At 42.7% G+C, this 26,068-nt stretch overlaps 1 protein-coding gene across 1 annotated transcript in view; it reads right to left on the reverse strand.

Moving 5' to 3' along the window:
• Window positions 1-1,399: 1,399 nt before the first annotated feature.
• The window catches only part of nell2a (neural EGFL like 2a), a gene marked incomplete at its 5' end in the record, with an annotated part of 89,019 nt that continues 64,350 nt past the window's right edge, over window positions 1,400-26,068 (reverse strand). The window contains 5 exons of the mRNA XM_080505386.1: window positions 1,400-1,480; window positions 3,907-4,131; window positions 7,342-7,518; window positions 11,229-11,422; window positions 12,420-12,560. Of these exons, the coding sequence (XP_080361512.1) occupies window positions 1,439-1,480; window positions 3,907-4,131; window positions 7,342-7,518; window positions 11,229-11,422; window positions 12,420-12,560 (779 nt within the window). The 3' untranslated portion in view covers window positions 1,400-1,438. The remainder of the gene's footprint in view (window positions 1,481-3,906; window positions 4,132-7,341; window positions 7,519-11,228; window positions 11,423-12,419; window positions 12,561-26,068) is intronic.

Below are 26,068 nucleotides of genomic sequence, written 5' to 3' on the forward strand. Positions count from 1 at the left end.
ATGTGTTGACACATTTCAATACCTCCAAAATGGGCCGCTTGTAACTGTCACACTTAAATTACACCATAATCTAGTTTGTAGCGTTTAACTTGTATACATATGTATACACTATGCAATGCTTTAATTAAAACACAAAGCTTTATTCTTTATTCTTATTCTCACTTTGATTTAAAATTAGTTCAAGTCAAGGTCATTATAATTCTTATTTAAAAAAAAAAGATTTAAGTTGTGATTGACAATTTTGACAAAACAATTTTTTCTGTGTTATTTCTGAATATTCAGCAGGTGAATGCAGGGTGATACAAAGTAGTCATGTTGTGACTACTTTGTATCACCATGCCCCCCGCCTCCCCTAACCCCCCCCCCCCCCCCAAAAAAAAAAAACCACGTGTAATGGGGTCTCAAAAGAGTGTTTGTTTTCCTGATGTACCGAGACACATTTCAGAAGCTATAAAATCTCAGTTTCACTTCAGGAGTGAAATTAGCACTTCTTGGTCGACGCCATTAGCTGTACTTTTATTTAAGTATAGAATGTGGGTACTTTTGTCGGCTCTGGTGATTCGTGAAAACTGAAACCTCAGTGGGAACTTGGGTGTTCAGCCACAATGAATATGAACAGCATCAACTCAGAAGCCAAAGACATGACTTTAATGTAAATGGAAATACTTTATTTCACTATTACACAATAACAAGCTTGGAAATAAAATTTACAAAAAAGAGAAATGGAACAAAATGCTACAAAGCACCACATAATATAGACGACTCGTAAAAGTGGCAACAGAACCTTATTCTAACTGCCTTTACTCTATCTAAGGTATCATCATCATTAAGAATTTAGAAATCAGCAAAAATGTTCGGACATCAAGCACAGTCATGCCAGTAATAGTAATATCTTACAGGTTCATGTAGCAATGGTTTGAAGGAGGAAACGGTGATCCTTGGAGGTTCACTCTAAGTGGTGGGACAGAACAAACAGTAGTGGTTTTGAGGAAGCCGTAGTCCATCACCTGTTTGGTATGACATAGGTTTGCATTTGGTATAAAGGAGTTGAGGGAGCCGGCGCGCGTCGCGGACAGATTTGCAGAACAATTTTGATGCTTAACGTGCACGAGGTGCCAGATGGGTGGCGTTTACTGTAAAGACTGTATAACATGAGCTATAAACTGTATGTAATCTGAGGAGAAAGTACCTGAAGGGTAAATTTGTACAACTGTTCGTATTCGACATTGTATGAACTATCGTCCTGATAAATAACCTCCATTCATCCGGAGCTGCAGCCCAAAGCCAATCCTGACAACGCAAAAAACACAGTTTGAGCCACGCCTGTGAGAGGGACAGTGAGGAGACACAGGGGTGGTGTTACTTTTTCTTTTTTTGTTGTTTTCTCTTTTTCTTTTACATGGAGAATGCTGTACAGGTGCCTTCAGATCTGCCGGGACTAAAGGCACATGGGGTCCACTGAGCAACAGATGTGTCCATTCTGAAAGGCGAGAAGAAAGAGAAGACAAAGAGACACAAGTGGATTATTGTCACACTTTAACCTGGGGCAAACGCTCTTTGAAACACGGCAGATAATATTTGCGGGTGGCGCCGGGGCTGCAGCATACAGACTCAGTTTGGCATTTACAGTTCCTCTGGGTGTCATTTCAGCACCAACTGATCCAAAGCACCGCTTTTTTTTTTTTTTACTGAGAATACAAATGTGAATGGTCACCGAGTCATTTTGCTTTAAAGTTGGGGGACTGATAAACTCCCTGGATTGCTAAAGGTTGGTGGAGAAATCTTCAGTCGGGTAAATCCACCACTGAATGTCGGAACAGAACGTTTCAAAAATTAGAGATGCGCATCCAAGGAAAGAAATATGAACCTGTTTGGAAAGACAGCACAAATAAAGACTTTGAATATTTTAGTGAAAGTCCACCGAGAGTGACTTCTTTTGTCTTGGATGTGGCAGGGAGAGAATATTCTATTCTATCCTAGAAACTCAGGCAAGGGAATCGGCCTTTGAGGATTAATCCTGCGGCTGATGTAAACAATTTACTCTCACGTTGGGTAATGAAGAGGATATTACCTGCATAGGTTACTCTCTCTGAGACTGTTCGGAAGCAACAACAAAAACAAAACTTCACCACCTGATTCACTCTTGCAAATTATAGGAGTTTTCCCAAGTTTCCTCGATGCTGCTCTATACATTGGAGAGAGAGAGACAGAGACAGAGAGAGAGAGAGAGAGAGAGGACCAGGAGACCAGAGGCCCACAGATGTTCTCTCAGTGCAGCTTTTCTGTTTGGCCTGAAATGATTCCTCTCTGGGTGCACACGGGAACATTTTCGGGGAATAGGCTCATTATAATGTCGCATACATACTGGAAACAGGAGTCTTGTCATCACTGAGAGGTTGCTAAGCAACATGCGAGTTGCTGCTTTTTGACCAGGAAGTAGCCACGATTCATAACCCCCTGAAATTCAAACTTGTATTTTGTACTCTCTTTCCAGTAGTTTGGGTTAGTTACTTCATGAATAGCTGTTTCTAGTCACTCGGCAGTGCTATAGGAAAGTTATGAGTTTATTATTTTTGCAGCAGCATGCAGCATGGGAATTATGAACAGGAGGACTGAATCAAGTTTGATAGCAGGATGTCAGCTTCCACTGAATCAGAGGTGACAACCGTCAATAAGCAAGAATAACGTCATCCACGAGGCGCAGTTGTCTCCCGCTGCCGGCGCTGACAGGAGAGAAGTAAATGAAGCTAACCGAGACTCAAACAGTTGCTCTTGTATCCAATTACGTGCATGCAAGTGAAGGCAGTCCATAAAAAGCGTTGGTGTGGCGTCGCGCTGCTCCAGCGTATGTGGAACTCAAACGTTTCGAATAGAAAACTCAGGTTGAGAGAGAAAATTTTAGAGCAGATGAATTTAATCGTCATGTGGATATCAATCATGAGGTTAAGCGTATATTTTCCAATCTCTCCCGCTTGCATGGGGTCAATGTGAAGAATCATTGCTTTGATGTGGCGAAGGAGATCAAGCACACGCTGCAAATCTCACTTGACATGATTAAAAAACTCCAAGTGAAGCCAGAGCACCATTGACCACTTCAATGAGGAATGTGGCAGCATTTTATAGAAAGAAAGCTGGTTTGATTTCTTTGTATGTGTACTGTCTCTCTTTTTCATCATCTCATGTCACCAGCTAAACCAGCAAACGGCTTCACATTTGTCTATATTTATTTAAGTAGCATCAATTGTACAGATAAGATCAAACAAGAACATAGGTATATATTCCTTAATATCAAAGAAAGGCTTTCACATAACAAAGATTGCTTGTAAACCGATAAAAAAACAAACAAACAGATTTAGAAATCTGTTTCCTAATTATCTCAAATGAAGTCACTTGAAACAAACAAAAAAAAAAAGTCAAATGGCCCATCTTCACTTATTATTCTCTCTGCTCGCTATTGTGCTCTTGTAAAAAAAAACAAAAAAAACCCAACAACAAATAAACAAAAAATTCCAGCTGTCTCCTCGTGTATGAGAAGCCGATTTTCTCTCTCTCTGCATATATGTCGGTTTGCTTAACAGCTCTGGTGCGACTCCACAGATCCACTTCTCCATTTGTGACCCACTCAAACTCTGCTCTCAGGTTCTCGAGGTTTGTGTTAACACAGGCCCAGCTCCACCAACATCTCCTGACGTGCGTAATAAATACTGCAGCGAAGTTGTTGAAGATACTCAGATTGCCTGTCGCGCGGGGGCCAAAGGCTTGCGCCGCCGCGTACTCTATTTTCCTTGGGAAAAGTACAAAGGGTTCTCACTTTCCACACCATTTCTCTCCGGCGTCTCGTCTGCGGCCGAACCAGATGAACTGTAATTTGCTGTTTGGATGCTACCGACGAGGCCGGCGGCTTACCTTGCACTGGCACAGGGTGCACTCCGTGCCATGTTTAATCCAGGAGGAGCCGCTGAAGCGTGAGATGTTGTGCTCGTCCGTGCACGTCTTGGTGATGTCGTTGCGGATGGTGTCTGCTTGGCAGGGGTCGGTGACACAGCGGGGACAGCACTCGCCCTCGGGCACCACCGTAAACTCGCAGTCCACGGGCGGGCACGGCAGAGGCCAGCAGTCCACCTGCCCCTGCTGTGGAGACAGACAGAGGGAATTTGAGGAGAATAGACGGATTGACGGAAATGGAAAGGCATTATTGCATTATTTCCTGTGCTTAAATAAGTATTCGTGCAAATATAACATATTTTTCCTGACGTTGTGTATTTGTATGCTAGAGGGACCGTCTCCACTTGATGAAAAAAAAAAAAAAAGTACTTAAGGTACCAAGAAAATATAGATGAGCAGAGCAATCTTCTCCCAAAGTCAGCAGTTTTTCTTTACACTGCAGAGGTAAACGCTCCAGCTTTTTAATTGACTTGTTCTAGTCTTATTGTTGTTCCTATATTAATCTCGCAGCAAACTTCCAGCGCTGAAAGTCTTATTGGATTTTCCCCGCTGCCACAATCCATTGGCCTCACAGAACACGGCGGACATTTGGACCATCTTTGCAAATAGGCCTCTTAAATGAATGCTACATCATTCTGGCCTGACCCACTTCTGCTCACACTGTCACCCATGAGCGTCTGTGCCGCACACCTCATTGGGAAGTGAAATATGACTCCTTACTCTATACGTGTGAACACACCAGCAGATACAAAACACGCACGCGCACACGCACGCACAAACTTACAAGAGGCTTGACACTGGAGTCCCACCGGGGATATTTAATATCACTGAAAAAAACGCCAGGCTCAGCATTTTTGGAAATGTTGTAGTAAATTAGGCTGGCTATAAAACACAGACACACAGAGTGCTAATGCTCAGTCTCTGCCTCTGTGCAGTGTGTAAACATTTAAAGTGGAGAACCCCCCCCCCCCCTCCGGGGTAGCACTGTTTGCCTGCAGCCAGAGATGAGGGATTGACTGTAGCTTCAGGTCTCTGCTCCACACTGCGATATAGAACGCTATCATCTCTGTCTGCTTATGCAGATGCGGCCTATGATCACAAAGGAGGAACCGATTTGGTACACAATAAGCTTTCATTTGGCTTTTGTGCAGAACAATGTCGCAGAAATAAAAAAGCTTTATCTGAGGCTGGAATTGAAGGTGGTCTTTGATGTCTTTGTGATATTAGAAGGTTATTACTTTGAAAAGGCTTTCCTTTGAGCATTTACAGTATCTACATGGATCTCCTCTCCTTCACACATGTGTAAGATTTCACAATACATCTGCATCTATGTGAATTAATGTTACACGTGCCTTCAGGAGATCAAAGCTGCCAACATTTATCTTTGCAAAGAAATTAGCCAGCAATAATCACATTCCGCCTTTTTTTTATTCGCTTCAACCAAAAAGACAATCCGCACGTGCGGTTATAGAAATCAGCTCGTTTGATATTCTGGTGATTTAACAAGATAAGGAATGGCAGGAGGCCCGTGCGTCTGCACGGTCTGCAAAGGCCAGAGTCTTGATTTCAAATGATTGCACGCTTTTTGTCGAAAAGGACTTGCATCCCCAGTCTTGGGAGGATGTTTTTTTTTTTTTTTTTTTTTGCCCATCTGCCTGCTGTCACTGCGTATTTTGAGGCCCCTGCTGAGTCCTGGACGGCCACGGCTCTGCTAAGTGAAGCAGCGTTCAAGGTTCATTTCACGTCGCTGTCACGCTATCGCGGAGCCCCCTGTATGGCGGCGCAAGAGCAGCCTTCTCTTTCGCCCTTTCAAGTGGCGCTCGTGGTGACACATGCTGGTGGACTTTTGATTTGCCTGTGCGTCCGTTCACTTTTAACTAAGTGTGCCTCACGTGGGTGTGTGTGGACATATGCTGGGCATGCTGGGCCTCAGCGACACCCGCGGTTGTGAACATGTGTATACGACGTGCATGCCGATGTTTACACCTTATACGTGTGTGTATTAATGTGGGCGCGTGCACTCTGTTGTTGTGACAGACATGCCCGCATTGTCAAAATGTGTTCCGCGTCGGCTTGTGTCAACATATATAAGTGCCTTCAGTGAGCACAGCCACAGCCAGAGTGAAGCCGAGCGAACCCATTTGCAGCCGACTGCGATTCCCCGCTGCCTCTCAGCTGAGCAGTGATTTTCAAGCCCTTCTATAATGGCTCGCTGTAAGAAATCCAAAAAAGCAGCCTCGAGGTCCGGGCACCGGGACAGCATTACAATAGCGGGAGAGGAAGGGGAGGGGGAGAAATGACATTGCTGTTGCTACTCAGACCATAAATCTGTCAGGCTGGAGCCAACTTACAGTATCTTAGCGCCAAGTATGGCTGATCTTTAAAAGCTACAAATAGTGGCTAAAAGGCAGAAAAAGGGGGTTTGAAAAGTGCTTGTCTGAGATCCCCGGTGATGATGATTTGTGAGTCATTCAACAGAATAAGTGACACCAGCGTGGGTGTGTGTGTGTGTGTGTGTGTGTGTGTGTGTGTGTGTGTGTGTGTGTGTGTGTGTTACAGCGTGCGGGTAAGACAGTCAGTGGGGATGGAACATAAAGCATGCCATTTGCATTTAATATGCATACGGATATGCTGGGAGGAATGGCTTTCACAGGTGGAAAGATTTACCGTTTTGTCATGTTTATAGGGAAACACTAGGAAAATGCCTCTCCGTTGCCTGGAACGGAGAGGCACTATGTAAACTTTAAAAAGGTCAGCACAGGCGCAAGATGGGAGCGCAAAGGAAACTGTGCATATGTCTCACAATGGAGAGCTCGGGTTCTGAACACTGTGTCATTTTGTTTCGTGTGAGGAATAGTGTTGCGTGTTTAGAGGGCACTTCAAACTACCGGACACACACATGCTGTATGGACTCATCAATCAACCCGAGCACAACCGCCTGGAAGCACATGGACTGAACTCACTGACACACCTTCCGAGCTATACTGTAGATACGCATGTGTCCCTCTCTTCAACCTTGAAAGTATCCTTCAATAAAACGTGTAATTCAATCACAGCGAACAGTAGGCACTTCCTTGAATTCTTTAAAATCTCAGTAATCACCCACACTTTTCTCTTTTTTTCATTTTGCACACGATGAAAACTAATCTTCATTTTCTCCTCCCTGCAACCTTCCAATTCACCTCCTAATCACTCCTCGCTTGCCCAAAAAAAAAAAAAAAAATTCTGCATGACTTTCTTTACAGAGCGCATCTCTCACTCATGGGCATTTCCATGGAGACCGGAGTATTTGTTACATTTTCTTATGTGTGGGCACTGCGGCACAGCAGTGGAACGTTTATGCTGTTTTTCGCCATCAACCCGGAGGGTTGGAGTCATTTCTCCACCTTCACTCACCAGACACTGACACTGCTGGCAGTTCTCCACCCAGGTGTCGCCGCTGCCGTAGGTGAGCAGGCCGTTCTGGTGCAGGCACTGGCTGCTGAGTCGCGGGTCACACTCGGGGCAGCAGAACAGATCGGCGTTGGGGTTGTCGCAGTCGCACACCATCCTGCGGCACATCACTTGGCCGGCCTGAGAACCCACAAGCACAAAGCCATTTCTTTTGATGGGATCATTAAACATATATGTTGATAGTAAATAAATGTAATGACGGCTCGTTGGCCCGGCCCCAACAACTGCTTGGAAGCAGTGTTTTACGGTTATTCAATTGGCGCTGCGGAGGAGACCCGGGCCGACAGAAATAAATTTGATGAATACCGACGCCGAGCTGTTCTTCTCGAGTTCCTGTTCATCAGCGTGGTGTGTGAAGAAGTGCTACTTGGCTGCCTCGTTGTCTCGGTGATTTAAGGGGCCTCCCAACTGCTGCGGGCCTCAATTCAACTCATTACCTTTGTAAGACGCTGCTACCTCGTCACGGAGTCAGAGCCGTAAAGAAAATAAAGGTGGTGGTGTTTATTCCACAGACAGTGGAATAACAGGGGAGACATGTCAATTAATGGCTCTTTTTTTTTTTGCACAAAAAAAACAAAACAAAGTATCATCTATTAAATTGAAATACTGTGAGGCTGACTCACAAGTACAGGTTCAGCTAAATGGAGTTTTCAATGACGAGAACCACAAAATTTTATTCCTGGGTGTCAAAATAGAAAGAATTAACTGGAAACCACAAATCAACCCAAAGGCTCAAGTTGGTTTGTAGTAGATGAGGCGGCCATACGTGTCACGGAGCATCTCAATATTAAATAAAGTGATGCGATCTTTATTGTGCACTCATATTACCATATTTAGTTTGCGGTGCCTGGAGTCATAATAAAATGTAATTGCCTCCACTAACCATTCAACAGAAAAGAGCAATAAGACTGATGAAAAAAAAAGGTTTGAGATCTGAATCACACCAACACATCTTTTTTAAAAGTCAAAATTAATCAAATTCATGAATATGTTACAAACAAGGCAGTGTTTGATTCCTAAAATAGTATTTCAGTTTCAAGTAAAATTAACATAAAAACATAAAGAGCAGATATTTTGTAAATTCATGGATGGAAGGTTCGTCATCATTTGATATTTTAAGATGTATTGTAGCACGAAGATGCACAAGTGTATGTATTTCTTAAATTTTTTGCACTTTTTTCTGAATACTAAAAAGGTTTCACATAGAGAATAATAATTATGTATTGTGTTAAAAAGATTTTATTTTGTACAGCACAGACGTGAAAAGGATTATTTGTGAGATTTCCTGTTTTTACTTCCTCTCAAGTTTGCATGTTTCACAGGATCCACACATTCTTTTATAATTGAAATGAAGAAACGTCATTGATTCATTCCAAATGAAATATAAAACAATTGTTCTTGTTGTGTGGCTTAAATTGTTGATTTTCTTCTTGAGATTGAAAAACTTTGTGAATAACTTCAGTGTACTTAATTTGTTTTTGACCTTTTGGTTGTGTTTTTTTTTTTTTTTTTTTTAACAAACTATGAACGAATTCTTGACAAGAAAGTTTCTCGTTTACTGAGAATAAAAGGATGTGGAGTTACAGCCTGCAGTCACATCCTGCTCTGAACCGCAGGTAATGAGAGGAAGCAACTCTTCATGGATTCCTTCCTTAATTATGATTATTGTATCACGAACAAAAAACCGAACCCTGTAACAAGTCTATCATTTTATTCATGGTGTTATTTGTTACACTTATTGCACCACTTTTATATATTTATCCCGTCTTCATATACTAAATCTCCTGCCTAATTAATAACACACAGATGTGATTGACGCCAAACACTTTGCTTTCAAAGCGAGTTTATAAACTACAGTATTTGCATACTGTTTTGACCTCAGCCTGGACACATCCCGGCCTTTGTCTTGTCTGCTGTGTTTGACCTTGGTTCAGCCCATCTCATATCCAGCTGAGTCCAGTCACCTTCATAACAATAACATGTTTACTCCTCCGGCTCCCTGAAATGCTCGATACAACTAATTTTGACAGGCAGCTTTTCAATCTCGCAAATCAATTAATATGACTCATTTAATTAGGGAGCCATTTCTGCCCTGGTCCTTTGTAATCAAATGAATAATTTGCTGCTTGATCATTCACTACCGACACTAATCCACTATAATCACCTTCCACTTCTGCCAGACACTTGGCATTAGTTTGAGCGAAACACTGAAATGTAAAGTATGACTGCTCTGTGACCTGATAATCATGAAGGAAAAAATGTGTTGGGGACGACAGAATGGGTTTTCCGGACCAACCGTTCCCAGATGCCTCGTCCCTTTGGTTTTGGCAATCAATCAAAACAACACCATTAGAATGCTGGATCAATCTGCCAGGCTCCTAAAAGTGACCACAGATCATTCTTATCATTGTGTCAGCATGTTAAAGAAGTGTTGCCAGGGTGGGCAGGAGAGGAAGAGGTGGCCAGTTTTCTCTGGTCACAGAGCGGGAACATGTGCAAAGTGGATACCATGCACGCGCTGAAGTTTATACTCGTGTATGAATACATTTGGAGTCACTCCAACGAAAAGTATAGAAATAAGACTTAAAAAAAACCCTCACCACATGTCACTGTGTCACAATCATCCATCTCGCTAACTTTCTTCAATCATTTTTATTATGTCTATCAAGATCCATAAACCAGTCGGATGAAGCTGAAAAGTTAGAATCATATCCCAATGTTTAATTTTTTAGTGTTTAAGAAATACTGGGAGGTCTTTTACCATAATCCCGCTGAGCCCTCTCCGTCTGTTTTTAGAGGGCATTAGAGGAGAATTTGCATTATCAAACTGTTTTGCAACAAACTCTTCTAATAGATTTCGCTGCATTGCCAAGCACCACAGCATGCTGGCTTTAGGCCCCATGAAAAAGACAATTACACTGCAATTATATGTATGAAAACTGATTGTTAATTCAACTTTTGAAATCATCCCAGCCCTCATTTATGAACGGCCAAGCAACTAGCGAATCAGTTTCCTATTTACATATTCGTATTAAGACACAGCAGCATTAGGATTTTGTGGGAGTTATGTTTCTGGCTACTTCAGGACCATTAAGTCTAATTTTCTTCTACTTCTCTATATAATATTATTGTATAATATCCCGCTTGTCTTTTCAGTTGCTGAACGCTTCGCCTCATTCAGCAGTGGGATAGTCAGTTGTAAATGTTTTTTTGTGGGTTTGTTGCTACACAGGCACTACACAAACCCATCTGACCCATTGGTAATATGAAATATTGATTAGCGCAGCTTTATAAACATGTAGTTACACTATCTGCTTAATTATTTACCATGACTGAGTGCACACGACAATTTGCATTTTTTATTTCTTGTTTTTTTTTTTTTTTTCTGGAGAGGAGATTGGCACATCAAAGTTACAAACTATTTGATCCAACTGAGCAAGTCTATTAGTGCTAACATGATGAAAAACCACAAATTCTGAATCGATTACAAAAATAAAGACATTGTTTACTGCTCTTTTGTGCTGGAACATTTCCACCGACGAGTAAAGATGAGCAGTCTGGTGACAGGACAAAAAAAAAAAAGCCATTTGATGTGGAGGGGATGGCATCATTCTCAGGGAAGAGCAGGTTTATACTTGTTTTATTTAGACGCTTGGAAAGTAGAAAGAGAACAAACAAAGCCTGGCAAAATCACTCCTACACCAGCTGGATGCACACACTGTTACAAAAAAAAAAAGCGAGGGGGAGCTTCTCTACATCTTAGCCTGACTATGTGCGTGTGTCATATCTTGTGTTTCTACTCATCCATCCATCTCTCCGCGGTTTATTACCTGGCATGAGCACACCGAGCACCGATCGCTGTCCAGCACCCAGATCTGCCCGCTGTGCTTGACCTTGTTGTCATGGATACAGTCGCCGGTGCAGTTGTGTCCGTGGGGGCACCGGCAGTCGTAGCCTCCCTCCAGGTTGAAGCACACCGTGTCGTTGGCACAGGTGTTCCTCCCCGTCTTGCATTCATTAATGTCTGCAGGGAGTGCAGAGGAAGTGGCATCATACATATGCTGCGTGCCTGTAACACGGCTAATTCACGGGAAAAGAGGCTGATTCAGTGTGAAGTAACTAATTAAAAACGATAGGCAGTGGCCAGTGACACTTTTGTCTTTTCGATGGCAAAATGAACAGTAAAATGCAGCCATACACTACTTTTCCAATCTTGACTGAAGCATGCAGAATGCAGCTGTAACGTAACCCAGAAACCCAGTTTTGGTCAAATTATAACTTTGCTTTGTGAGGTGCAGGCGGGTTCTATTTTTTTTTTTTTTTTTTTTCTTTAGCTTTAATGTACTTCCTCTTGCTTCTTGCAACTCAAACTGACAGTCTGGGTTGGGTCAACGAGCAGGTGCTATTGTTACAGGCAATGCTTCAGTGTTATTGTAGATTGAGGGTTTCCATTTTGACAGCTGACACTTCTTCTGACAGTCTGAATCAGAGACACTGCTTCCTCAGAAATATGAACAGTCTGCAAAAAGCGGACAAAAGGTGACATATTTGGGAGGAAAAAAACACTTAGAATGATATATCAAGTCAGATATATACACTGCTTACACAAACGCATCACCCCAGAACATATTTTCGAAGGTGATTTCAGCAAAGCTGTGCCTCATCAAAAGGCAAAATTTTCAAGGTTTTGAAGTTCAAATCCCCAAAATCAAAGAAAGGAACCGTGAAGATCTGAGGAAACTGAGATTGAAATTAAAGGCTGTAAAATTAATTCAACGAATGGCGCTCTGTGGAGTTTCATGATGCAAACAAGGTCATATTCTTGCATGGCCAAAGATTCCTGAGCCAGATATTTCCCGAAAGGACTCTAAAATGAGAATTTGAGCAGACTTTATAGTGGCACCAGAATTTCACGCAGTCTAACGATGCATTACATAGCCCTCCTTAAATTGGAGGGGAAGTAGATCTTTTTCATTGGATTCGTAGTGTCTGTGTGGAAGAAGTGAACCCGAGTCACTCACCTACACACGACTCCCCGTTGGCAGAAAACAAACCGTTGTCATGGTAACCATCCCGGCACTCACAGTGGTACCAGCCGGGCAAGTTGACACAAGTGGATTTACTATCACACTCGACAAAGCCGTCCGTACACTCATCAATATCTGGAGGAGAAAAAGAGGAGAGGAGAGGAGAGGAGAGAAGAGAAGAGAAGAGAAGAGAAGAGAAGAGAAGAGAAGAGAAGAGAAGAGAAGAGAAGAGAAGAGAAGAGAAGAGGAAAATGAGATGTTTGTATAAAGTCAACATATCAAGCTGATTTTACATTTTTGCCTTCTACAGCAAACAAACTATTGAGCTCTGTTCCTGCCTAGCAGGCATTCTCTATATTGACTGATTCATAATAGATAAAGCAACATGTCTCACATTTGAGTGGATCTAGTCCAACGGCTTTATTGATTAAGCATTGTTTGATAGCCGGACAAGGACATTTGTTTCAATAAAATATAGGAAGAGCGAATGAATTCACCATAACAAGCTTGTTCTTGAAAGACAGACATGGAGCTGATTCAGGTTTTTAGGTAGCAACAAAATACAGATTCTGGCTTTTTTGTTCCCCCCCCATCACAGGTCAAGAGACAAATTCCCAGGTGGCTGCAGACTTTTGTTTAACTTTGCGTGGACATATGGAGTGTGTACAACGTGCTGTGCAGAGCGGCTCAGGGCTTTGACGCAGCCTCAAACACAGCCTGTGGGTGGCTGTCAATACATGGAGCTGATGTTTGTTTTCATAGAGCTCCACTTAGAAATATCCTTGACTCTGCTACCTCCCCCTGCTCTCCTCTTTAATATGAGAACGAGACGACATGCCCCGACGTTCTCCTCCATGAACCCCCACCCCCCACCCCCCCCCCCAACACACACACACACACACACACACACCACTCTCTGCTCTTCTGTTGCCTCGTTTCTCTCTTTCACAATCTGGCTTTGCTTTTCTGCACACAACATCCAAACATTTATTACAAAAAGCGTCGCTGCACATGTCAACCAGCTCATACGCAATTTTCCAACAATGAGCATAATAAACTCTGAGCGAGACAGATTACTCTGATATTCCAGTGAACATTTAATTAAACTAAAGGGCCAGGCCCACATGAGAGCGGAAATAGAGCCTGTTATTACACAGTGGGGCTAAATATGTTAGGTCCAGACATGCATCATGATTAAATGTGTCTGCATAGCCGATGATGGCTTTTTTATGATTGTGCATGATGCATGATGCTCTGCTCTCATTATGAAAATGGCAGTGTGCTGTGTGTGACCTTCTCTGCGGCTGCCCGCAACAGTATCCCCCACAGAGCGACATGCAGACGGGCTCATGGTTCCCCACTGCACAGCTAGTAATGGGATTAAGATCTATTGGCTAATGAGCCCTCAGCCTTTTAATAGAATTTCTGCAGCAGATTAACCGTTGATCAAATGTCCCGTGGATTAAGGCTTTATCTATTTAAAAATCACCAGCATTTGTCTGAGTCAGCTGCAGGTTTGCTACGGGAAAAAAAGAAAAAAGAAAAAAAAAAAAGTCTCTCTGCTTCTGGTTTTAATATTGGTCAGGTTCAAACCGTTCCCACTCTCTCAGTAATGATGTGCCAGACTATATAAAGTGAAACACATTTTACTAATTACATCAGTTTAGTGAGAGCAGAGCACCTCATTTTCTCCCCCCTGGACTGTATTGCTGGGTTAAAAGGACATGGCTTCAAAATCACAGGTGTGCAGTCACAGTATCAAAGCGTGCATCTTAAAATGAATACAAATTCTTCACACTGTTGAGAAGAAATATCTAATGATCTTTCCCGCCTGAGAAATTCAGTGGGATAAAAGCAGCACAGGGAACGTTTAAAAGAAAGGAGTGTCAAACTTATAAATGATTTCAACTCCAATGTTTGGCCTGCAAACGAGCACTTTATTTTATTTTTCATTTAGCCTTTATTAAGTCAGGAGAAGCACATTGAGATCAATAATCTCTTAAAAGTGTGTCCTGGGGATTTTTTTTTTTTTGAGGGGGGGGCTGAGGGACCCCCTGGTGCATGTTTCTTTGGACAGTGGGGGAAACCGGAGTACCTGGAGGAAACCCACAAACGCACTGGGAGAACATGCAAACTCCACATAGAAAGGCCCTGTATTTGAACCCACAACTTTCTTGCTGTGAGGTGAGAGCGCTAACCACCGTGTGGCCTGTTGTGAACATAATCACATTTAACAAAACCTGCTATGTTTATTTTCCCTCCAGAATAATAATGGAAATGGATGTTGGTCTTTGATCGCACGGTGTCTGCTGCCTTCAGCATGTATGTTTTCACTGACTCTCTCGAATGGCATCGCTCTCCTGTCTCACTATTGTATCTGTCGCTGCTGTATGACGACACTCATCGCTGCCATCTGTTGCTCAGTTCTGGATTTCAGAGTTTCGTTATGACGCTCTCATCAAAAAACTGGAACTCTATTCCCCCTGGAGTTGATCTAATAACCTTATAAAGGGAGAAAGGCATGGGCAGCAGCATGGAAAGGTCGCCAGATCATCACAGGGCCAACAGAGACAGTCACACATATTCTGATCAATTACACCGATATGCATCCAAATCCCTCCATCAACATGCACACTACAAACCATAATTCCCCAAAACCAGGGCTATCTAACCTTCAACCTTTGCCAGGTCATCCCATGTTTGCCTTCTCTGCTTCAGAATAAGAAAATGCAAGTTTATTTACAATATATTCAGCAAATCAGCTGATTGTGTTTGAATCATCCTCTTCCGCCCAATAAGGCCGTACGAATCCGTTCAAAGTACAAGCAGTCAGTCAGTGCTATTAATAAACAGAAGTCTAAAAATATGCAAATGGGTTATTTTGGAGCGTGTTTCATTCAGGTGTTTTAAATCCGCGGCTGTCTGCTCGTAGCAACGCAGGGTTACACCCTCAACGGAAGGTTTGGCGTTTTCTCTGTTATCCATGCAAACTTGTCAGCCGCAATTACGGCGAGACGCGTCGCGGGCTGCCGTCACGTCAACTTTTATGGTGCCTCTCCGTTCTGGGACTGTGTGACTCGCTGGCGCTGCACCCCGAGCCCACAAGATTGAGCGTGTGAGGTACAGCGAGGACGCGCAGGGCTTTCGAAAGTCTCGCCTTCTCTTTTATTGTGTCGAGTAAATGATAATAGAAGATCATTGCAATTAAATTATCAGCGATGACAGTCAGACAAAGGCTGCTGCCAAGGGGAGCTGTCTGTACCAAATCATGGTTTTTTTTGCTTTTGTTGTCATAGATGTGACATGGCACACAGTATTTTCACTTGCTAAATCATGTCATGCTTCGCCCCCCCCCCCCCCCCCCCCCGATCTAGCACGAAAAAATAAAAAGAGGATGGCGAACAAAATACAATCTGGCTTTCTGTTCCCAGAGAGGTCAAGGCTGCAGCGGAGCAGCTATTTAAGAGTTGCCTTGCTGACTGAAAAGACATGGAACATGACAAAGAAATACCTACGCAGGCTGAGAGAAAAGCAGAAGGGTGGGCCAGAGGAGGAGGATGAAAAGGAGAATGAGGACACAAAGAAGAGTCGGAAGGAGACATGGGAAGTAGGGGAGGAAGAGGAGGAGTAGGTGAAGGAGAAGAAAAGAGGGAGGATGAGACAGACTGCAGTTATCCTACTTATTATCCTGAGTGGCAGGCTGGAAACAAGGGCTCTATTAAGGCAGCTCTCGGAGGACAAAGTAAGGAACAAGCGGACGGTCGTTCCTCCGATGCCTCCTGGGCTTGTTATGCCACTCTGCCATGAACTGCCCTTCTTCCCTTTTTTTTTTTTTTTAAACTCCTGCCTTCATCTTTCCACATGTCCCCCCCTTTTTTTTAAATCTCTCTCTTTCCCTCCGCATCTTGAAAAGCCAGGCAAAAAAACCCCTCCCAAAAAAATAAAATAAAAACCCAGAGGTGCTCTCATTACCACCTCTGCCAAACTCGGCAGTTTGTTCTCTCTTTGAGCAGAAAAAAGGGAGAGTTTAGAGTTGAGCTCGGCTTGCCCTCTTCTCTTCATGTCTCCCTTTTATTGTCCCTGCCACCGACAACCTCTTCAACCTGGTTCTTGCTGCCTTTTCTCATCCCGAATAGGTTACAGTCCTTTGCTTCCACCTCCTCCCGCCTCCTCCTTTGCACGATTCGTGGTTGCCCCCGCATGTCTTCTTTCTCTGACTGACAGATAGCCCAAGGGGGTTGGATGCAGTTCTGCTGCGTTGCATCACTCGGTGTCAAAACCTGCCACATGTACACGACCTATACAATATAGCCCAATTAATAACTTTATTTATTTTTTTTTTTATTTCCCTAGAGGTCCACTTGGTAAGTCTCATTGGATCAGGGAGGAATTATTCAGCAACATCTCTGGATCTCAACTCCTGCTCCCGAATTCAAACGCTATTTGAGTGTAAGTGGAATTCCAAATGAGCCGAATTTGTCATGTCAGATCACATCGCCGGTTGTGAAAGAGATTGCCGAGCCTTTAAGTCAATAATAATGTGTACACAGCTTTTTATTGGCACGCTCACGACACAGCGATAAGGTGAGAAATGAATCGCGGCTCGCTACTCCTTTATGTACAGTAAAGTGTAATTGAGTGATTGCCACTGGTCCTCGGTCTTCATTAAGGGAAAAAAAGAGAGGGAGCTCTAATAATCAATCAATCATCATGAAACCCGAGGGCAGAGCGAGTTTCACACCGAGTTCCTGAAGATGAAACAGACACTGAAACGCAAATCCATATCTGCAAGCACTTGAGTGGGAGAGTGGATGAGTAATCAGGGTAAATTGGAAACAAGCCTCATGAACAATCGGCGACTGCGAGCGCATACAGAATGCAATCACTCTGCATGCAAACCCCCCCCCCCCCTTTTTCAGAATAACTCAAATCACAACATGTCACCTGCTTTTAGTCAAAATATGTCAAATGTCATTTCGCATGTGATTTTTTTTTCAGGTTATCAGAAGTACTCAGTTCTGCGATGAAAGTCAAACGACATCTGAGCCCGCAGGAGCAGCAAGACATGAAATAAATAAACAAACAAACAAAGCAGAAATCAGAGTCAGAAGTCAGAAGAATATTAATCCTTGGGGGGGGGGGGGGGTTCTTTTTACATGGCTCCACACAGAACGAAAGGATAGTTAAATAGAGTTGAAGGTTAAAAGTTAAATCTCCATATATACAGGGTGAAGCTCAGCAGTGATGTAATAATATTGCAGAGTGAGATTAACAAGCAAACACAACACCCACTATTTAACAAGGAGGAGTTCCAGTCTTATTTGGAGGCTCTTGGATATTTAGGAGTAGTATATAATTTTACCTAAGTGATATTCTCATTTTAAAACCAGCACACCCACATTTTGAATTAATATTGAAACCTTTTGATCTGTATTTTTATAGCAAAAAAAAAAAGGTCTCCCACAGAGAAAATGCCTGGCTTTTATCTGATTTAATTTTCTCATTATTCTTCAAGATGCATCTGACAATTACTTCGAGCATGCAGGTGAATTGAATTCGATGCTTTCTACTGAAAATGCAATTAGACGCAATGAAAAAGTAACTTTGAGACTGAGAGTTCTTTTGCTTAATCGAACATCTTTTATTTTCCACAGTTGTCGGCTGGAGCCTGAACATCTGAGGCGCCCTGATTGGCGGTAGAATCAGAAGCAGGACTGTTTCAACTGCACCAGAGGCTCAAGTCTCCAGTCAGCCGAGGCCTTTTGGATGAGAATTTACGTAGGCCTTTTTGTCATAAAGTACTTCGTCCACAATATGAACTTGTTTTACTCAATCTCTACATTACATGATGTTGGATGTTTGAGGCTTGAGCCAAGAGGCTGTTATTATTTTCCGCCATAACAGGAGCAGGAGTGTCATTAGGTTTCTATGTTCCTCCTCCAATATGAATGCTGAACTAAATTCCCACAGTTTTCTGTATTTTATTTTGCATGTATTTCCAAAAAATCTTGTCTTTGGGCAATCCCAGAATATATGAATAAAGTCACCCACTTTACCACAATTCCTCCAACACAAATTAGAGGTGTTATTACATTTTGATGCGATAATTGATGCGTTAAAGTAGTGCATCTTCACCTTCCAGCTGAATTCCCTCGTTGGCATGTTAGTTAATTTATGACCTGAAGGGTTCTTCTCACTGCTGCCATTTGTTTCATTCAAAGTGTTTTTTTCCTGTTTGGCTACTGTAGGGAGGTAGAGTAGCAAATGCTTTCTTCTTAGTTTTTTGGGGTGTCTCGTTTCAGTTGTTGTTGTTGTTGGCCTTTGACATTTCCTGAAAGTTCACTGCTATAGTTTCTGGGTTGCATTTGAGTATCAAATAACATGTTTGTTTTTTAATTGTTTGTAAAAAGAGATAATTGCAATAAAAGAAATTCCTGTCTGGCACAGACTCCCCCTACGCATATATTTTCTAATGTCATACTCCTGCTCTGAACTGAGGGCATAACACAGGGTGTATCTTAGATCCTGGCTGTATTATTATTTGACAATGTATTTCAAGAACAGCACTTTGCTTCTGAGTATAATTTAATCAATGTAACAGCAGCTGAGTGTTTCCACCTCTTGTAGCTGCTATCCTTGACATTATACAGTATGACCACAGGTGTGTTAGCATTTTCTTTTTAATTCGAAAAGTAGATATATTTGTGCAATTATTTTAGTATATAATGAGACCCTTCCAGTGATTACAAACCCACAGGTTTCCTTTCACTGTGAATGTTTTTGCCCACTCAAGCTCCAATGTGAAGCTATGAGAACAATGAAATTAGTTGCAGGAATACTGACGACTACCAAAGGCTTAAATTTGCAGTTGTGAGCAATTTTTTTGTGCTCCCCCCCCCCCCCCCCCCTCCTTAAAAAAAGCAACAGGGGGTATGATGTGCAGAGCGGCCTGCATGTGGCAGCACAGGGGAAAAAAAAAAAAAAGCATTTAATTTTAGGTTGGCATTTAATTGTAAGCAGTGTCCTGAGCCCAGCCCAGCGAGGTCCGCTGTGCTCCGACAGCTGCAGGAGCGGTCTATCCCTAGGAGATGTGTCATTTCGGTGGAAGCAGCAGGTTGCACTGGGCTGAACGACAGCGCCGGCCATTAGCAGGGCCTAATTAAGACGCACTAATTAAGGGTGATGGAGTGAGTGCTTTGTAGGGCCGTGTCTAAATAAATAATGAATACATAATCATTGTGCTTAAACAAGCCGCTTGAGCTTAAACAGTCGCAGGCCCCCAGGCCTTGTGGGTAAATCTCAGAGAAAAGGAGCGAGAGCTGCAGCAATGCATCATGGGAGCTGTCAAGGGGCAAGAAAAAAAAAAATTAATATGGTTTTAAATATTCACTACCTGGGCCTGAGTGCTGGGTGGAAAGTGCCCAGGGGAGACATCAACTATGATGAGGCTGTGGTGTTTCTTTTTTTCGCCTCCATATTGTAGTTACACGGACACACACGGACACACACGGACACACACGGACACACACGGACACACACGGACACACTGTGTCTTTTGACAGCTTCAATTACTGTTAGTTGTTCCTCTGTTCAATGTACCTATATGAGGCTGTTTTTTTTATGCACATGCAACCTGTTGGTTCCAATTGACCAATATCTGAAAATATTATACTGACATATATATATACTATGCCTGCTCATCCATTATTAACTTTACCATATGTGTAAAACTGATTCCATATTACTACAAAAATAAATGCATCACCATGTTTCTATCACGTGAACTGGTTTTGAAACTCCTGTAGGTTTTATTGGGAGGTGAATTAATTAAATTGGATTAAAGGACACCTCAGCTTGCTTTCTGATTGGTTGTCATGAGACAAAAATGAATCCTTGCACGATTTTACTGTCTGGTGAACATTTTTTTGCAAAAACCAGACATTAGACAGTAACAACCTGTTGTTTCTGCAAACAAATGTACTTTATATTGGATATTTCTGATGCTATTATGGCCAAATGTTAATTATTATTTGTCCAAAATGCTATGATAATCATCATCATGTTATGTACTTGGTTTAAGCAGTCCAAGAACAATTTCACATGGGCGATAAGGACACAGTTTATAAAAACTTCACTTGGACCATTCCACCAAGATGCTTTAGCCAACAAATGAACAATCCTTACCATCATCCTGAGTCCAGACTATATGAAAGCATTGAACAACCCTCAAAATGAAGGCTCTTTTATTTATTTTTTTTATACCAAACACATAAATATCAACATAGCTAAGAAGTTATTGAATGGAGACATATCTAAAATAAATTGTACTGTGCTCAATCCACAAAAACACAGCAGCTGTAGAGGTGAAACATTCTTTGAAAGCACACGCACCGAGTGACAAGTGTCCCTTTCAGATGTTCCTGTTCCTGTGGGTTGTTTTTATTTGGACATAAACTAGAAGTGGCCTAACTTTGTCTGCTCTCCTGGCCGTCTTTCTCAAGTTTGCTCAAGTTTTGTCTGTCCGGTTTGTCATGTTGTGTAAAACTTAAACCTCCCCGGAGCGCCACAATAATGCAAATGAGGCGCGATGGTACAAATTGTTTGTCAGGACCTGTTCTGCTCTCTGTCCTTGTCAATATGCCGGCGTGACCTCAGCGCTCCCGGCTCTTTCATTCCCTGCCTTCAAGGTTTCTTCATGAACTTTCTGGACATCCTCGTGTTACCTTGCATCCTTCACCTCCCCCATTTGCTCTTTCTCCTTGAGTGTGATGCCCTTCTCTTCCATTGTTATATTCTATTTTCAATCCTTTTTGCTCAACTCTTCCTCGTCTTGTTATATCTCTCAATAGCAATCATTCAGTAGTTATATTCTCCCTCGCTGTCTACACAACCTAAACAAATGTCCTGTATGACCGGATTTTCTGCACACAGCTGAGACATGTCATGTTTGAGCATATGCTCACTGTCTATTATATTAGTCAAACAAATAATAAGGAAATGATGAAAAAAAGGCACCTCTTAATTAGACGATCAATTCAACATGATCACAGCTTGACAGTCTCTCCATCCAATGAAACGTCAATTCACAATGTAGCTCTGATGCGGGACCGCTTGGTAGTACTCTTGAATATAACCCTCCACGAGTGTGCAGGAATCACAAATCCAGATTGCATCATTAACACTGAACATAAAAATCTTTTATCTCTTTCTCCTTGTCCTTACAGAACATCGTGGATGCAAAGCTGACTGCGGTGTGACTCAGTGGCGCTGATTAAAAGTGCTCATGAGGACTTGGGCTACAGATGAACGGAGAGATGAAAGCGAGAGGTGTCCATCCCCAGCATCTGATCAAATGCTCCTCTCCATTGAGCAGCCCACGGTGTCCTTTGAGAAAGTAGCACGGGGCCAGCCAAGGACGGCAGGGATGGCCATTAGTTACAGAACTGACAGCGCAGTGACAGAAAATTTTAACTGGTGGCCGAGCATCCTAATAAGCTTAGAGGGGCTTGAAAGCAGAAGATAATGAGCAGAAAATAAAGAAAATACAAAGAGCTACCTCCTCATTCATCTCACAAGAACAGTTCAGCAATTCAGTCAATAAGCACACATCTGAGACCTGAAAAGAGAGAGTATGTTCACAGATGTTATGTCCAATTATTTCATGCAGGCGACTGTTGGCTGGCAACAGAAATCTTTACAGTCCTGGGCCCCTGTTTCTGAAAGCATCTTTATGCTGTGATGGTTATGGATCTTCTTACATCTGCAGGGTGTTTTGTATGACGTAAAGAACTAAAGAGGCTTTGAGGATCACATATTACCAGATCGTCCTACTGACTTATCTTAAGCAGAGTAAGCACCTTCAGATAAAACTGGACCATGATTTATTCAAAGGGTTTATGTTTTTTTTTTTTTTTTTTTAATCTTTAATCAAATAGTCTTCTGCTTTTCTCAAGACTACTCATGCTTACTGCAAGTAAAAGTGGGGCTTTGTGCAAAATGAGTGATGCTCTCTAAATACAAACTTTAAATAAATAAATAAATAAATAAAAAGTCCTTGAGGATATGATAAAATAAAAAAAAAATCAAACAACGAAGGAGGGGGAACTAATCTTTTGAGTTCCTTCTCCAATAAATAACATAGAAGATTGTGGCTTTACATCAGACGCTCATAAACTGTGCATGATCATTTTATGCCAGTTTCCACAGGTAGTATCCTGTTTATTATTGGTGTAAAGCAACTCAGACAGGTCAGGTTAGGATAATTTATACTCGGATTCTCAAAGTGTGGAAGGATTGACCCCCCCCCCCCCCCCCCCGCCACGGCTCCGGGGCAACACAACTCTCATGGATGTTTTGTCTCACACCAAGTATTTATGGTTGGATGCTCCACATACTAATCTTCTTAAAGGTTAATGGCTGTTAAGATCCATAGGCAACAAAATGCACAACTCTTCTCATGTTGGAAAAGCCTGTCAGGCTTTTAATTCATAATCTGGTAGATTTTTATAGTCGGAGAGCAACCGTTGCTACACACATTATGTTGCATTGAATTTAGTTCATCGCCAACAAATAGTTTCCCCCTGAATCTATTTCTTTTTGTCATGATTCCTTTTTAAAGATTAAAAGGGGGAGGAAAAAAACATGTGGGGAAAAGGCAACCGCCTGACCCCACACTTTAGAACCACTGCACTGCTTGGACACGTGTGCAAACGTTTGTCTTGGCATTATTTGTCAGCTGAAGTTAATAAAATAAAATAATGTTAAAGCAGGATTTTTGTTCCTACACACTTTTCCACTTCCTTTATTCTGATGTGTGTCACTCAAGTTTCTTAAATGTACAGAAGCTCCATTTCTTCCCACAAGAGTATCGGTTGCAGAACAATTTGCAGCAGATTTATTGATACATGCACACACCCTCTGATGTCTTATTGAAGAAGCTGCAAGCTGGAACTTGCGGCACACGACTTGAAGGCACTCAGCACTTACACAATGTACTCAGGGATTTGCCTTCCCTTGTCACATTTCAAATATTCATATTTTAGATACATTTTCAATATATTGTGTGCATGTCTAAGTCTTATGTTCCTTCACTGCCTCGGTGAAGACACTGAGTATAAATGTTTTGCTTTTAAAGGCTGTTTTCTAAAAAGCATGTTAAAAATAACGGGCATTCACATAAAGGCTTTTCGAAAAGCACGTCTATAAATGCAGGCTGATTTATACTGAGAAACAAGGCCGAATGTATTTGGCTTGGTCTGTGGACAGCCTTGCTCCTCTGCACCTTAATGATGTTATGAAAAGTATGGTTGCTTGCAACGTTAAACAAAATGGAGAGAAGAAAAAAAGAATAAAACTGTCAAGAAGTAGAGCTCATTCGTTTTTCAAAAATACATCTATTATATCACGTGAAATGACTCCTGTGATCAAAATACAAAAAAGAAAACTGACTAAATAATGCTCAATAAGACAAACTATGACCTTCAGGCTCATTCAAGCAAGGTTAACTGTCTAACTTGTATCTTTATGCAGAATTATAAAGAAATAGCAAAACATATTATATCTGACTGAGAAAGACCTGAGAGAACATTTATATTCCTGACTTCTCTCAGCCAAGGAAGACAACAAACATCTATTTTATTGGAAAAAAAAAACCCCAAACCTAATATTTCCACATTGGCCCATCTTTCATTCAAGCATTACGAGGTGCAGCGTTAGCCCACAGCTACTGTGTTGACTTTTGCGGCATGTACGGGGCACACATTACATGGCTGGCCCTGCGTACATTTATATCCATGACTGAAGTGTGTGTGCCCAGTCGCGGCTGTGTCATGCATAATTCACGATGTGTCAGAGTTCTCTACTATGCTGGTGTCTGTCTGTCAGCACTCCGTGTCCCCTGTCCCTCCCCATCCATTCCCCCTGAATGGTAATGACAAGGAAGCAGATGTGTGCGCGCGCACACACACACACACACACACACACACACACACACACACACACACACACACACACACACACACACACACACACACACACACACACGAGCATGCACGGTCACAGCAAGCCTAAAATGCAAACAAAGGCAGAGAAAGGAAGAGACATAACAACGCTACAACACACAAACGTGCAGCATTGTGAATGGCGTGAAGCCGCCACTGTGAAAACTGTTGCCATCTTCTTGCATGTCGATGTGTGTGTGTGTGTGTGTGTGCGCGCGCGTTCATAAGGTGCGCGCGTGTGTATCTGCTCCGCCTTGAAGAGCTCCCGTTCGGTGTCTTATGACAGGCCGTCAGTCTGCCGCTGCAGCAGCAGGAGTGCTGGAGTCTCTGGGGAGGCCTCTAAAAGCTCACAGGGTTCTGGGGGGGGGGGGGGGGGGGGGGGGGTTGGGGAGTCCAGACTTAGTGAAAGCTTTTCCATGTTCACCCACCCAGCTCTGCCTCTTCTCCTCTGGCAGCCTCGACTCCACCAGCCTCATTCCCGCATCCAAATGCGGAGAAACACTCACTAACCCCGAGCCTCTAACCACCCATCTCCCCTCTGCATTTCCCATTCCATCGCTGCATCTGTCAGTTTTCCCCCAACATCTCTGTATCTTCCTTTCCACTTCACCTCTTCTCAACCCCCCTCGGCTAGTCGTTACCCCTCTTTCCTCTCCCTCCCCGAATTTTGCATCTGTCACTCTGGTGGTACAACTCCATCTCTTCTCCCCAAACTGCTCCTCTCTCTCTCTCTCTCTCTCTCTCTCTCCCACTCCTCCTTCCCATCCTCCCCCATCTCCTCCTCACCAGCAGAGCAGAATATCCAACAGTACATTAACCCTCATACATCTTTGTGAGCTTCAGCAGCAGACGCGTCCCTCACTGGGAGTTCCTGTCACACTGAGAAGAGAGTAGGACGGACCCTTCTCTTCACAGTGAATGACTGGTGAAGACTCTAAACCGTGCCCTGTAGCGTGGGGCCCTTGTGGTGATCTTGGGCTATGAGACTATAAAACCACAAGTAGACAACAACAACAACAGAAAAAGAACCATCCTGTTTGTTGCCGTCAAAGGACTAACTTGGACGGGGTCGCGAGGGAGTGAGATAGTGAACAGCAGGAAATAGAGAGAGAGAGAGAGAGAGAGAGAGAGAGAGAGAGAGAGAGAGAGTGCGCACAGCAGTAGCAGTTGTGGTGACAAATATCTTGTCGCCCGAGGCATGACGAGTGTGCACGAGCCTCGCGACGTTCACGAGAGCTTGTTTGTGTTTGCATCCTCAAACCTCGAATCTTAATCAGCCCCACTGATGAGTGGAAAGGAGCCTGAAAGCAGGCGGGTCCCTGGGCTACCAATCACTCACCTCCCAATGGTGTGATTAAGAGGCAGACAACTGCATTTACAGAGAAAATCTTCAAGAGAATGTACATGTAATGGAAGTTTGATCGCCAAAATGAAAATTACACTAATTTTCCCCACTCACTTGTTGGCTAAGATCCTTCACACCAGTTCCTGTGTCTGCTCTTTGGATATGAACCAGGCCAAAAACTCTCAAGACTGGAATAGTACGCCGTCCGCTAAATGAGGGAAAGAGCTTGGATGAAAATGTGCCAACATCCCTTTGAAGCTCACCGCTTTCCAATTGATATTTGGTTTGTAACATGTTAA

This window comes from Blennius ocellaris (assembly GCF_963422515.1).
Source record: "Blennius ocellaris genome assembly, chromosome: 11".
Classification (NCBI taxonomy): domain Eukaryota; kingdom Metazoa; phylum Chordata; class Actinopteri; order Blenniiformes; family Blenniidae; genus Blennius; species Blennius ocellaris.